The sequence below is a fragment of the Dromiciops gliroides genome, chromosome 6, assembly GCF_019393635.1.
Source record: "Dromiciops gliroides isolate mDroGli1 chromosome 6, mDroGli1.pri, whole genome shotgun sequence".
NCBI classification, from domain to species: domain Eukaryota; kingdom Metazoa; phylum Chordata; class Mammalia; order Microbiotheria; family Microbiotheriidae; genus Dromiciops; species Dromiciops gliroides.
Window position 1 is genome coordinate 7,076,646 of NC_057866.1, and position 13,683 is coordinate 7,090,328.

Below are 13,683 nucleotides of genomic sequence, written 5' to 3' on the forward strand. Positions count from 1 at the left end.
GGTGCTCTACCCATTGCACCACCTGGCTGACCCCTTCTTAGCTGAAGAAGCAATGGAAAATATTCTCATCTGAACTGGCTCTGTCCAACAGGCACTGGACATCTACTCCTGCGTACGATGAAGAGCCTAGGCGTTCTACTCTGTGTCACAGACTAACAGAATTGAGAGGAGGGGCTGCTTCTCTCTCCTCTGGCTCCAGGCTCTTCCAGGGTCCCCACACTGAAACCCATGTTGGTGTCATTATCATCTGGGATTTCGTTTTTGTTTTTTTTTTTTGGTGAGGCAATTGGGGTTAAGTGACTTGCTCAAGGTCACACAGCTAGTAAGTGCCAAATGTCTGAGGCTGGATTTGAACTCAGGTCCTCCTGACTCCAGGGCCAGTGCTCTATCCACTGCGCCACCCAGCTGCCCCTGGGACTTCTTATTACCTGTGGGACCTTGACCCAATCTCCTCCTTTCTTCGGGCCTCAACTTCCTCATCTGGGAAAGGAAGGTGTCAGCCAAGATGGGCTCCAAGCCCCCTTCTAGCGAGGGCTTAAGGAAACACTCATGTAAATAAGTATAATACAGACAAGAACATGAGAACGTGATACTTGGAGAGGAAGTGCCCAGGCAGGGGCGAGGGGTACTGGGAGGAGGGAGAGATCATTGTCAACAGGAGGCAGGAAGCTGGGGTGGAGGGCTAAATAGCACTAATGCTCAGGTAGTTTTGAGCAGAACCCTTTGTAAACTCTACAGGGGAGCCATTATTATTGTAATGTGGTGTACAGTACAGTATGTGCTCCTGCTGAGAATGAACATCATCACATTTCAAACTAACGCAAGGTATAAGCCTGAGGAGACCTGCCCTCCCTCTACATTTACTTGTTGTTACAACTTTCCAAAAATGATCCCAAATAAGCATTTGAACTTCAAGGGATCAAACAGCCCCTACCCCCACCCGATCTTCCAACAGCTGACAGGGGTGACACATGGGCATAAGGGAAGATAATGTCCCCTGGTAAGAGACCGACAAAGGCAGGGGATGTCACAAGGAAGGTGGAAGCTTGCCAGCAATGACTAATGTGAAGGCATTTCCCTTTCAGAGAGGATTGTACACTGATGCTGAGGCACTGGACCTTGGCACGCTGATGATTATTAATGATTACCAATAACAATTATTATTAATGCTACTTATGACAAAGGGCTCAGCTTAAAGAATGAAGGCATCATAAAAACTCATCTTTGCTCCCAACCCCAGGATCCCCAGCTGCTGTCAGAGCTCAGCTCCAGTAGCAGCACCTTTCCTGAGGGCTCTTAGCTGGCAGTGCCAGCCCAGCCCTCTACCCACTTCCCTTATACTATTACACCAGTTGTCCCCCCTCCTCTCCCAACAAAAAGACAGAGATTATCCCACTTTGTCTCTGTAGCCTCAGCACCTAAGACAGTGCTTGACAAAGAGTAAGGGGTCAATGAATGCTCATTGATTGACTAATCGATGGCTACTGCTAGGCATAGAGAGGGCTGAAGCAAACACAAGGACACTGTGCTAATCCCTGGACTGTGCAGTCATGCAGCTGCTACATTTGAATAATAATAAATAGCTAATGTTTATACAGAATTTACTATGTGCCAGCACTTTACCATTATTATTTCATTTGATCTTCACAAGAACTGAGAGGTAGGTGCTGTTATCATCATTTTACAGATGAAGAAAATGAGGCAGACAGAGGTTAAAATGACTTGCCCAGGCCCACACTGCTGGTAAAGTCTAAGGCTGGATTTGAACTCAGGTCTTCCCGACTCCAGGCCCAGTGCTCTATCCACTGTATGACCCAGCTGCCCCATAAGTATGAGAATAAGTACTATGTAAACAATGGTTCTTGACAAGGTTCACTGATAAAGCATATAAAGCTTATCTCTAAAGCACATGTATCTATATATACACACACATATGGAACTAAGTCATATTTAATAAAGTAAGAGCTATTTCCCAGTTGGCCAGAAGATAGAAACAGGAAGTTTTCAGAGGAAATAATCCAAGCTGTCAATAGCCACATGAAAAACAATGCTCTAAATCACTAATAATTATAGAAATGTACACTAAAACAGATTTGGAGTTCTTTCTAACCCATCAGATTGGCAAAGTTGACAAAAAGAGAAAATGACAAATGTTGGAGGGACTGTGAGAAAACAGATACACTAATGCACTGTTGGTGGAGCTGTGAACTGGTCTAACTATTGTGGAGAACAATTTAGAACTATGTTTCATGATTTATTAAATTGTGTATACCCCTTGACCCAGCAACATAGGGTTACACTACCATAGAGATCAAAGAAAGGGGGAAAGGACTCATTTGTATAAAGATAATTTATAGAAACTCTTTTCATCATGTCGAAGAACTAGAAATTGAAGGGATTCCTATCAATCAGGAAACAGCTGAACAAATTGTGGACTATGATTGAGATAGAATACTATTGTGCTATGAGAAATGATCGAGGAAATACTCTCAGAAAAACCTGGGAAGAGTTATATGAACTGATGCAAAGTGAACTCAGCAGAAGCAGGAGAACATTGTACACTGGAACAGCAACATTGTAACAATGATCAACTGTGAAAGACTTAGCTACTCTGATAACCCAATAGCCCACCACAATTCCAAGAGACTTGGGCTGCCCTCTCCTGAGAGAGAGCAGATGAAGGGAAAGAAACCAAAAATAAAATAAAATCTAATTTTTAAAACAATAGTTGATAACTGACCAAACTCACCCATAGTAATCCACTACCAGGGGAGTGACTCACCTCAATTTTATCTGTCTTGGCATCTCCCCAATAAAGCTTTCCCTCCTGGAGGTCTAGTGCCAAGCCATTGGGCCACCCGAGCGACGTGTTTACCAAGACTCTTCTGGACTGTCCATCCAGATGGGCACATTCAATTTTGGGGCTTTCACCCCAATCTGTCCAATACATGTAGCTGAAAAAAAATCCCACACATACACATTTCCATCAACTCGGCAAAACTCACCCCCTTTTAAGCCTGGCAACAACTCTATGAGGCAGGTGCTACAGGTTTTATTGTCCCTGTTTAAAGATGGGAAAACTGAGGCTTGGAGAGGTTGAGTGACATCGTCACACAGCAAGTGTACATGGGGGGGGGGGTGTTCTTGACATCAAGCTGCTGCAAAGACCCTGGATCCCAGATCTAGAGTCCAAATGGACCCTGGAGGACATGAAATCCAACCCCCTCATTTTACAGAGAAAGAAACTGAACCTTAGGGAAATAAATTGACTTGCCTGAAGTCACATAACTAATAAGTATCCAAGGCAGGATTGGAACTTTGTCCCGTGGCTCCATAGCCCAGCTCTCTCCACTCTACCTCAATGCTTTTTTACCTACATCAGCCTGGTGAGGTGATGAGCTCCCCAGCCCTCCCTGGTAGCCGAGATTCCCTCTGAGAGCTGCCCAACGCTGATGTGACCAGTGGCAAAGGAGGCTGAATACTGCTCACTGGCAGTCCTGCTTTCACTCCACGGGAAAACAGGAAGCTTCCACCAGGAGGCTTCAAGCCTCCATCTTCCCTCCCCATGATGTGGCCCCAGGCCCAGCCAGGGCTTGGTGATACGCTCCCTTATGAGGAGCAAATAGAGGAGCAGCCCTGGCCCTCCCTCTTCAGGGCTCAGTAGAAAGAGGCCCTGGGGGAGGTGGGGCAGTGTGGAGCAGTGGAAAGTCCTCAGAAGCTGGAATCAGAGAACCTGCTTTCAAATCCCAGCTCTTCCACATACAATAACCTGCAACCTTTGTCCTGATGGGCCTCAGTTTCCTCCTGTGTAAAAATGGGGGGAGGGGAGGACTTGATGACCTTTGAGGTCCCTTCTAACTCTATGTAACCTTAGACAAGTCACTTCAACTCCTTGAGCCTCAGTTTCCCCATCTATAAAGTGACTAAATGGTCCCTAAGGTCCCACCTAGTTCTCAGTGTAGGGTCCCACAATCACAGATCACCAAGGTCACCGAGAGCCAGGATGCCAAGATGCTTAGTGCTAGAAAATTTGAGTCTGTGCTAAATGGGTCGCTATAGAAAGGCAGCCTGGTGTCTTGGGGGAAATGCTGCATTTGGAGTCAGGAGAGACCTGGGTTCAAATCCCGCTTGGAACACCAACTACAACTGTGTGGGGAAGTCACTTTCCTCCTTGGACCCTCAGTTTCCCCACCTGTATAGCAGGGATGACAATGCCTCATGGGGTGGTGGTAAATTTCAGTCCCACCTTGCAGCATCACCATTAAGCCCTTTCCTGGCCCTGAAGAGCACCTTCTCCCCGCCCCCTTTAAGCACGGAGTCCTGACCAGGAGACTCACCCCATCACTGGGTTCAGAACAATGGCCCGAGGCTCGTCCAGATTCTCTGAGATAAGAATCTTCCTCGAGGTCCCATTGAGCCGAGTCACCTCAATGCGATCTGTGCCTGTATCAGTCCAGTAGAGATTTCTGGCCACCCAGTCCACAGCAATGCCATCAGGGTCGTTGATTTCTGTGTTCACTAAGGTCTGGGCCCCAGAACCATCCAGGTAGGCCCGGCGGATGGCCCTCACTTCATCATCGGTCCAGTAGACGTAGCGCTCCACGGGGTCATAGTCAATGGCGATGGCGTGCCTGATGTCGTCAATCTGCAGAATGATGTCTGTGAAGTCCGGCATGTCCAGGGAGATCCTGCGCAGATCTGTCCGCCGGGCGAGCAGCAGAACCTCCTCAGCACCTAGGAGGAGATTCAGTCAGTCAGGTCAATGAGCATTTATTAGGCACCTATTATATGTAAGGCAGTAGGCATGCACAGATTTAAAAAATGGAAAAGTCCCTGCTTTCAGGGAGCTTACACTGCTGGATACAACATGTTCCTGACAAGCCACCTCTTTCATTTACTTCCCTTTTGGGGGGGGGCAGGGCAATGAGGGTTAAGTGACTTGCCTGAGGTCATACAGCTAGTAAGTGTCAAGTGTCTAAAGCCAGATTTGAACTCAGGTCCTCCTAAATCCAGGGCCAGTGCTCTATCCACTGTGCCACCTAGCTGCCCCTTACATTTACTTCCAATGTGATCTTGGGGAAATCCCTTTGCTGTGCTGGGCCTCAGTTTCTTCACCTGTACTATTTGGATACAAACACTTCTAAAGCTCCCTCCAGCTTCAAGTCTGATTCCATGAAAGAGATTAGTTTAATGGATTCCCACCTGGTCTGTACAAATTGAGAGATTCCTTGGAAGCTGTTTATATGGTACTCATCGTTCAATCATTTCTGTTATATCTGACTCTCTGCGACCCCATCTGGAGTTTTCTTGGCAGAGACACTGGAGAGGTTTGCCATTCTCTTCTCCAGCTCATTTTTTACAGATGAGGAAACCGAGGCAAACAGGGCTAAGTGACTTGCCCAGGGTCACACAGCTAGTTGGTGTCTGTGGCCAGATTTGAACTCAGGTCTTCCTGGCTCCAAGTCTGATATTCTATCCACTGCACCATCCAGCTGCCCTACACAGGAGTAAGAGAGGTCTATACCACTGTAGGGCTGGCTGCTGTTGGGGTGTAGAGGTAACACTTGAAGCTGGACAAGCACAGGTACACAGATGACCTGAGTTCAAAGGATCAGGGATATAAGGATGGAACAAGTCCAACTCCTTCATTTTCCAGAAGATGAAAATGAGGCGACTTGCTAGATTCCATGGGACTGGAGATAAATATTATGGTCCTCCCCTCCACTAGCTTACAACTTAGTTTGGGATGTGACAAAAGCACAGGAGGCAATTAATAAGTATCCAAGTGCTAAATTACTTGCATCAGACAATGAGTGACCTCAAACCAGTGAAAACCTCAGGAACCCCATGTAGTTAGTGGTGGCCTCTAACTTAGGGTTTGCGTCCCTCAATTGTTTCCATCAGCAGGCCTGCCACTGTCGTGAGGAGGAAGATCCTATGGTCCAGGTGTCTCCTGACAAGGAAATTCCCTCAGATAGTTCCTCGAGGCACTAGAGGTTAAGTAACTTGTCAAAGGTGAGGGGGAGGCAAGACTGGAACCCAGGTCTTTTGGAAGCTGAGGCCAGCTTTTGAATCCACGATATAACACAGGCTCTCACCCTCTGCCTCAATGGAGTTTATGTTCAAGGATGGCAGATGGGACAGACCCCAGGAAGCAGAGCCACTGGTAATGTGTCTAGAAGGGGCTGCAGGCTGGGGAAGGTGTGAGCTGGAGAGGGCTCTGCAGGGAGGGAAAGAGGAGTCTTTCTGAAAACAGACCCATCCACTGAGATGAGAAACAACTCCTAAGTTGGCCTCTCTCCCGCTCCTACAGGAAAACAACTTTCACTCTCTCCATGGACAAATGGATTCAAAAGAGTAACATCTTGGGGAATTGACAAAGCAGTTCAAATCCTGCCCAGGCACTGTGTGACGCTGGGCCACCTCACTGTTTGCCTCAGTTTCCCCATCTTTAAAATGAGCTGGAGATGAGAATGACCAACCCCTCCAGGATCTATCTCTGCCCAGAAAACTCCCCTGCCTATGAATGGGGAGAAGGCAAAGAGTGACTGGCCCCAGGCAGAAACCCACATAGCCATTTCCCATATGTTATGCTTACTAAAAATTCTGACCTGCTCATTTCCCAGCGACACGGGATCTGGTTTGATTTCTTACTATGCCACTTACTGCTGTGACCTTGAGAAAGATCCTGCTCCTCTGGGCCTCAGTTTCCCCAATATGTAAAATGGGGGAACAGAGCTTGATGACCTTTGGGGTCCCTCCCAGCTGTACATTCACAAACCCACAGTGTCCCCTAGCCACAACATCAGAGGTTCAGAGCTAGAGGGAACTGGAGGCCACAGAGTTGGGGGTTTTGTTTGTTTGTTTGTTTGTTTTAGTGAGGCAATTGGGGTTGACTTGCCCAGGGTCACACAGCTAGTAAGTGTTAAGTGTCTGAGGCCGCATTTGAACTCAGGTCCTCCTGACTCCAGGGCCGGTTCTCTATCCACTGCGCCACCTAGCTGCCCCCCAGGGAATTGTTTTACAAATGAGGAAACAAAGGCACACAAGAGTGTCTTGCCCAGGGCTTTGCAGGTTCAATAAACATTTACTGAATCAATAAACACCAAGGCTCAATCAAGGAACACATTCACCAACACTCGCTGCTTGTGGTTTGCCAGCGGGGGGCCTCCAAGCCCACCCCAGAGCTGCCTCAGCGCCCCCCTACTTGTAATCCCTCCCACCTCCTGGGGTGAAGCTGGTGTCCAAGGCAGCCCCAGAGAGGCAAGCGAGGGCAGAGCCCTGGCTCTGGAGGTCCTGGGAATGCCCACTTGCCTCTGCTCCCCTGACCCCGGCTTCCACAACAGCTGGAAATGCGGGCCTCCAGCCAAGGGTAGGGGCGTGTGCACCTCGGGACATCACACTGGGGAGTCGGGGCAGATTGCCTAGGCACTCGGGCAGCGGGCCCCCTTTCTGAGGGGCGACCCAACAGAAAATGGCTCCCTCAGCCCCACAGCAGAGACATCATTCTACTGCTTTCCTCCGACTTTCTCGACCACAGACACCAATAACTGAGAGATTATGTCATCCTTGGGACACAGAATGTCACAGCTGTCTGACGCCTCCTGGAGCAGCGGATGCACCCCAGAGAGGGGAAGAGCTTCGTCCCAGGATGCCCTGTGCCTCAATGGCAGAGCTGGGATTCCAACACAAGTTCTCTCAAGCAGGGATTTTGTCCATGTTTGCTAGAGAATGCAAGGGCTGCCCAGAGCGATTAGGGGCAGGAAGGCTCATAGAAGAAAGGCAGGGCCAGCCCTGAAGGCTAAGGGTCCTGCTTCTGACACACATCAGTGGGTAATGAGAGACAATCTAGAGCCACAATCCAAAACGGCTACGATGCCAATGGAGGGAGACCGTATTCCAGGAGGTCCCTATGGATGAAACCACAAGTCCAGACTACCTCCCCGAGAAAGACAGACAGACAGACACACACACACACACACCCTTCTTCAATCAGTCAGTAAACATTTATTAAGTAGCTACCAAGAATCATGCACTGTGCTAAGTACTGTGGATACAAAGGCCAAAAACAGTCCTGCCCTCAAGGGGCTCCCAGTCTATGTACAAAGGAGCTGTAGACAGGAGAAAGTAGAGATGACCCCCACAAGGAAGGCACAGGCACCCGCTATCCCCTTTCCCAGTTAGCTGGGAGGTCATCACAGCAAATGAAAAGGGCCTCTAACCCCTTCTGTAAGAGGCGCAAGCCCAGGAGCCTCCCTGGATCTCAACTTCTATCTCTGGAGAGGGAGGGAGTTGGAAGAGACAGAGCCCCCCCATGCTTCTGGAGGATAGGCAGACATCCCTGGCAGCCTTGTTCCTGTCTGGACCCTGCCCTCGTGGGGTCGCTCTTAGCTGTCTGACCCCCATTCCCCTCCCCACCCACCCGAGGCTTTCAGCTCTAGTCAAAGACAGAAGACGGCTTCACTAGCAGCCCAGTGGGGACATAACAGTGCTGGGGTCTGGGTTTGAATCCTGATTTTATACTTGGTAGTTGTGAGCTGGCCAGGCAGGGGTTACACTAGAGGACTCTAGGGTCCCTTCCAAAGCCAAATCTATAATTTCCCAGAGAAATCTCACTCCTGAGATGAAGTGGAAATCACACCGAAGAACGTGAGTCAAGGAAAACAATACATATGGAATACCTATTTCAGAATGGCCCAGTGAGAGAGGGAGGGGCAGAAGCAGGGGCTCCCCCCAGAGCAGAAGGTGCCTCAGAGGGAGTTTGGTCCAACCCTCTCCTTTTCTAGATGAAGAAACGGAGAAGGTTTTGTGATCTCCTCCAGTTCACAAGGTAGTCGGGGTAGAGTCAGCATTTGAACCCATGTCCTGCGATTCCAAGTTCAGTGCTCATCAACAGTCACTACAGTGAAGAAAGACGCAGTTCCTGTGCTCAGTCGGTGTGCCCTTCCAGGCCATTCTGCCTTTATGGACAATATTTCACCCTCAGCCATTCGTACCAGGGAAGGCATGCAGATGCCACTACCTTCATGACCTTGGGCAAGTATCTGCCCTGTGATGGATTCCAGCTCCCTCCTTCATCCCCAAGAATAAAGCTCCCACTTCCACAGCTTTTGATCCTCACAACAACCCAGAAGGGCACCATTTCTTTTGGTGCAGTCCAGTGAGTTCACAGAGGCAGGGAACTCCCTAGATGGAGAAGTCCATCTACCAATGAATATTAGCAAGCCATTTGTAACTGATGGTTCTAGAGAGTCGTCAGGGAAGTCGAGCAGGGAAGGGTCTCCTACAGGGTCACATGCACAGTAAATAAGGGCAGAGGAGGGATTTGAACCCGGGTCCTCCTAGTCCATCCCCTTATCCACAACCCCACAAATACTTCAGCCTGCCCTCCCATGCCTTCTAGCACTTACTGTGGCAGGGCTCACTACCAGCTCCCAGGGGCTGCCAGGCCACAGTCCGCAGGGAGCCGTGGGGTGCCCTGCAGTCTAACAGAGGCCCTGCCACCTAAGGTGACTCCATCACCAGGCCTGAGGAGAGTTTAAGTCATGAGCAGGCAAAGCGGAATGAGCCACTTAGGTAACTCTCAGCAGGTGTGAATTGGCTCTAGAAGCGGCTCTCCTGGATCTCATCGGTCTGATCATCTTTGCAGCTTGGATGGATGGAGTGCGAGGGAGATTTTCCCCACCCCTTAGTTATAAGTGATTTAATCATTGCAATAATCAGCATATCAACGAAAATTGCGTTTAATATATCAGTATATTATACTTTATTAATTACTTAACTCAGTAATATGGATTAGGTAAAATAGATGTTAGTGGGTTATCCACACAGTATTGAAGTTGTTTTTCTAACACAAGCTGTCAGTTAAATGCATACTTGTCAGCTATGTCTATACTTAGCTAGTAGTCAAATCCACAAACTTAAAAGGTCAACTATCAAGAATAGTATATAGAGGGGGCAGTGAGGTGGCTCAGTGGATAGAGCACCAGCCCTGGATTCAGAAGGACCTGGTTTCAAATCCGGCCTCAGACACTTAACACTTACTAGCTGTGTGACCCTGGGCAAGTCACTTAACCCTCATTGCCTCACCAAAAAAAATAAAAAAATTAGAATAGTATATAGAACAATCAGGACTGAGCATCCCCTGTGACCCACCTTCTTCAGCGGTGGGAGCCCCGGAAACCCCTTCTGGTGTATATCCTAATTATGTGCTGACTTTGTTTCTCAGAAATGCCCCACTTTTTGTTATGTTGCAAGTCTAAAATTAGCCCTGTTTGGGGATAAGAGCAGCTGAGTGACACTACTGGGGGCTTTCGGGCCCTACCCCTGACTGACCAGCTTTACTGGGAGACAGGTACCCTCTCTCAATCAACCTATTTCCCTATGGCTTGGACACTTTGTTGTTTCTATATTGTGGCGGGTAGATGAATGTTTGCAATAGGAAGGAAGGAAGGAAGGAAGGAAGGAGGGAGGGAGGGAGGGAGGGAGGGAGGGGGGAGGGAGGGAGGGAGGGAGGGAGGAAGGAAGGAAGGAAGGAAGGAAGGAAGGAAGGAAGGAAGGAAGGAAGGAAGGAAGGAAGGAAGGAAGGAAGGGAGGGAGGAAGTTAGGAAGGAAGGGAGGGAGGGAGGAAGGAAGGGAGGGAGGGAGGAAGGAAGGAAGGAAGGGAGGGAGGAAGTTAGGAAGGAAGGAAGGGAGGGAGGGAAGGAGGGAGGAAGGAAGGGAGGGAGGGAGGGAGGAAGGAAGGAAAGGAGGAAGTTAGGAAGGAAGGGAGGAAGGGAGGGAGGAAGGAAGGAAGGGAGGGAGAGGGAGGGAGGAAGGAAGGGAGGGAGGGAGGGAGGAAGGAAGGAAGGAAGGAAGGAAGGAAGGAAGGAAGGAAGGAAGGGAAGGAGGGAGGAAGGGAGGGAGGGAGGGAGGGAGGGAGGGAGGGAGGGAGGAAGGAAGGAAGGAAGGAAGGAAGGAAGGAAGGAAGGAAGGAAGGAAGGAAGGAAGGAAGGAAGGAAGGAAGGAAGGAAGGAAGGAAGGAAGGAAGGAAGAAAGGAGGGAGGGAGGGAAGGAAGGAAGGAAGGAGGGAAGGAAGGGGACTTCCAGTGGACACTGAACTCAACCTCCAGACCATTTACAAACAGTCAAAGAGGGCTACTGATCAGTTACACCTCTAATGAGTGGAATGCTTGGACTTCAACCTAATTTTCTTTCTTTTTTTTTGGTAAGGCAATTGGGGGTTAAGTGACTTGCCCAGGGTCACACAGCTAGTAAGTGTCAAGTGTCTGAGTCCATATTTGAACTCAGGTCCTCCTGAATCCATGACCAGTGCTTTATGCACTTCGCCTTCAACCTAATTAACAAACATTGCTGCAGGGCCCACCCTGGGCAGAGTCCTGTGCCTTGGTGATTTGTGAGCCTGCTACAGTTGGGGGGGGGCACTTAAGATGGAAAACAAACCAGTCTAGGGGAGAGGGGAAAAGGGGTAGGGGCAGACCCTCCCCTCAGGGAACTTTCTTCCTCCCAGCCAAGGGCATATTTTCCACCTGGAAGCCAGGTTTAAAGCCCAGGTAACACAACTGCCCTGAGAGGGAGGAGGCTGAAAGTGTGTGTGGGATCTCCCTGGGGCTCCTGGGAATCACACTCTGCCCCGGGGGAGGGGCCCAGGAGTTGAGAATGGACATCCCCAAGGGCCAGGAGGACAGATGGGGAGGGGGGGTGCAGGATGGGGGAAGGGCCTTAGGCGACAGCAAAGCTTCTCCCCACACTTGGTCAGTCTTGTTTAAAGAGCCCAGAGTAATCTGTTTAGAAGCTAAGAGCTTGGCCGCCCTTTCCTTTCCCAGAGGCTTAAACAAACAAACCTCACAAGCCACTAAAGCCAACATGAAAGCTTCCCCTCCCTGGGGCCTCCACCTGGATTCCGGCCCTCCCTGGCCCTCCCTTCTCATGGGAGTCGGAGCCAAGCCCTCCCTCCCGGGCCAGGATGGTGGGAGCTGTCCAGGCCTTTGCCTGGCCAGAATCGGGGGCTCGACAGGCTCCAGGCAACAAGAACAACAGCTCGAGAGGATCTCCCTTGATCCTCACAGCAGCCTGGGCAGGCGGGTTCTCTTATTATCCCCATTTCACAGATGAGAAAGCTGAGGCAGAGATGTTAAGCAACTCACTCAAATGACCCTTCCACAAACATTTATTAAGCACTTACAGTATACGAGGCGCCGAGCCAGGAACTGGGATCCAGACCAATAAAAAACATTTCCTGACCTCCAGAAACTTAACTTGTGGTGCTGCAGAGCTAAGACCATTCTCTCAGAGTTAGAGGACCTGAGTTCAATCCTCCTTGTGTGACCTTGGGCAAGTCACTCAATCCCTGTGGGTCTCAGTTTCCTCATCTGAGTTGGACAGCTGACCTCTCAGATACCTTTCAGTTCTAAGTCTATGGTCTTGCTCCAAGGGGGGGGGGGGTGTAAAGTGGAAACTTGAGGGGGACTGGAGATTCATAGAAGTGAGGGTGAAGAGAGAGTGCAAAGGGGACAGCTGAGGCAAAAGCCCGGAGGCGGGAGATGGCTCATCCCCGGGAAACCTCCTTTTATTTCCTCTTCTGCAGAATGAGAGCATTGTACTCAATGACCCTTTTAGCTCTAAATCTGTGATCCCAGACTCTGGACCCTAGAACCCATCCAACTTGCATGTGTGTCCCTGGGCTGACCTTGAATGGTTCTGACATGACTTCTCCACCTGTGAGTGGAGATGAGGTGCTTTTGTACTATCTGTGTGAATGCCTTCACCTGCTATAGTGTAAGCTCCTGGGGGGGGGGGGGGGCAGGCGTACCCACCACCGTGACATCAGCCCCCCTCAAGTCTCCACTTTACCAACGAGACCTTTCTTGACCCCCTTCTCCATTCATCAATGTCCCTCTGCCCTGAAATTAACTCATATTGAATCCACATGTATTTTATATCTTCTTATCGGCAAATAAATTTTTTTTAATAATTTTTTTGATAGAACGCAAGCTTCTTGAGAGCAAGGGCTGTTTCTTTTTGTCTTTATCTCCCCAGCCCCTAGGAGGCACCTAGTAGGTGCTTCCTAAATGCTTGATGACTAGATAACCTGCTCTAGGTCACACAGACAGAGAAGCTTAGAAGCCAGACCCCACATATCAGCCCTGATAAATGGGTAGCCTTTGCCATCGACCTTCAAGGCTCATGTTTCACCTATGACAGACCTTTCCCTCTTCAAATTAGCAGGCGTACCTGTTGAACTCCCTACCCATGCACCCGGTAGAATATAAACTCTCTGAGGGCAGGGAGCATTGCATCACTGTCTTTTGGCCTAACAGCAGACACAGAGGAAGCACTTAAGAGCTGCCCACTGGTCTGAACCAGACCGCCAAGCCTGGTGTCCTGGCCTCCAATACTCTGCCTAATGGGGATGAAGGCAGGGGAGGTTTGGGGGATGCATCTTAAGATAAAGGCAGGAGGAAGAGGAGCCAACCAGCCTCCTCATCTGAGCACAGTCCCACTGATGGGCAAACAGTAAAGACCAATGATCAGGCCCCTGCCCTGCAGTGGAGCGCCCCTCCCCCACAAGGCTACTGCAGAACCTTCCTGTGCTGGGAGTTGTCCACAGAGCAGGCATGCAGCCTGCCCTCCACACGCTTCCTCGCTGCTTCTGGGATGACAAGGAAGGATTCCTTCCCCTGT

General features: G+C 49.7%; 1 protein-coding gene across 1 annotated transcript in view; it reads right to left on the reverse strand.

The window, feature by feature from the left end:
- LRP5 (LDL receptor related protein 5) overlaps positions 1-13,683 on the reverse strand; it is a 155,702-nt gene that overhangs the window by 51,076 nt on the left and 90,943 nt on the right. The window contains exons 6-7 of the mRNA XM_043972543.1: positions 4,338-4,734; positions 2,783-2,954 (exon numbers count right to left, since the gene is read on the reverse strand). Of these exons, the coding sequence (XP_043828478.1) occupies positions 2,783-2,954; positions 4,338-4,734 (569 nt within the window). The remainder of the gene's footprint in view (positions 1-2,782; positions 2,955-4,337; positions 4,735-13,683) is intronic.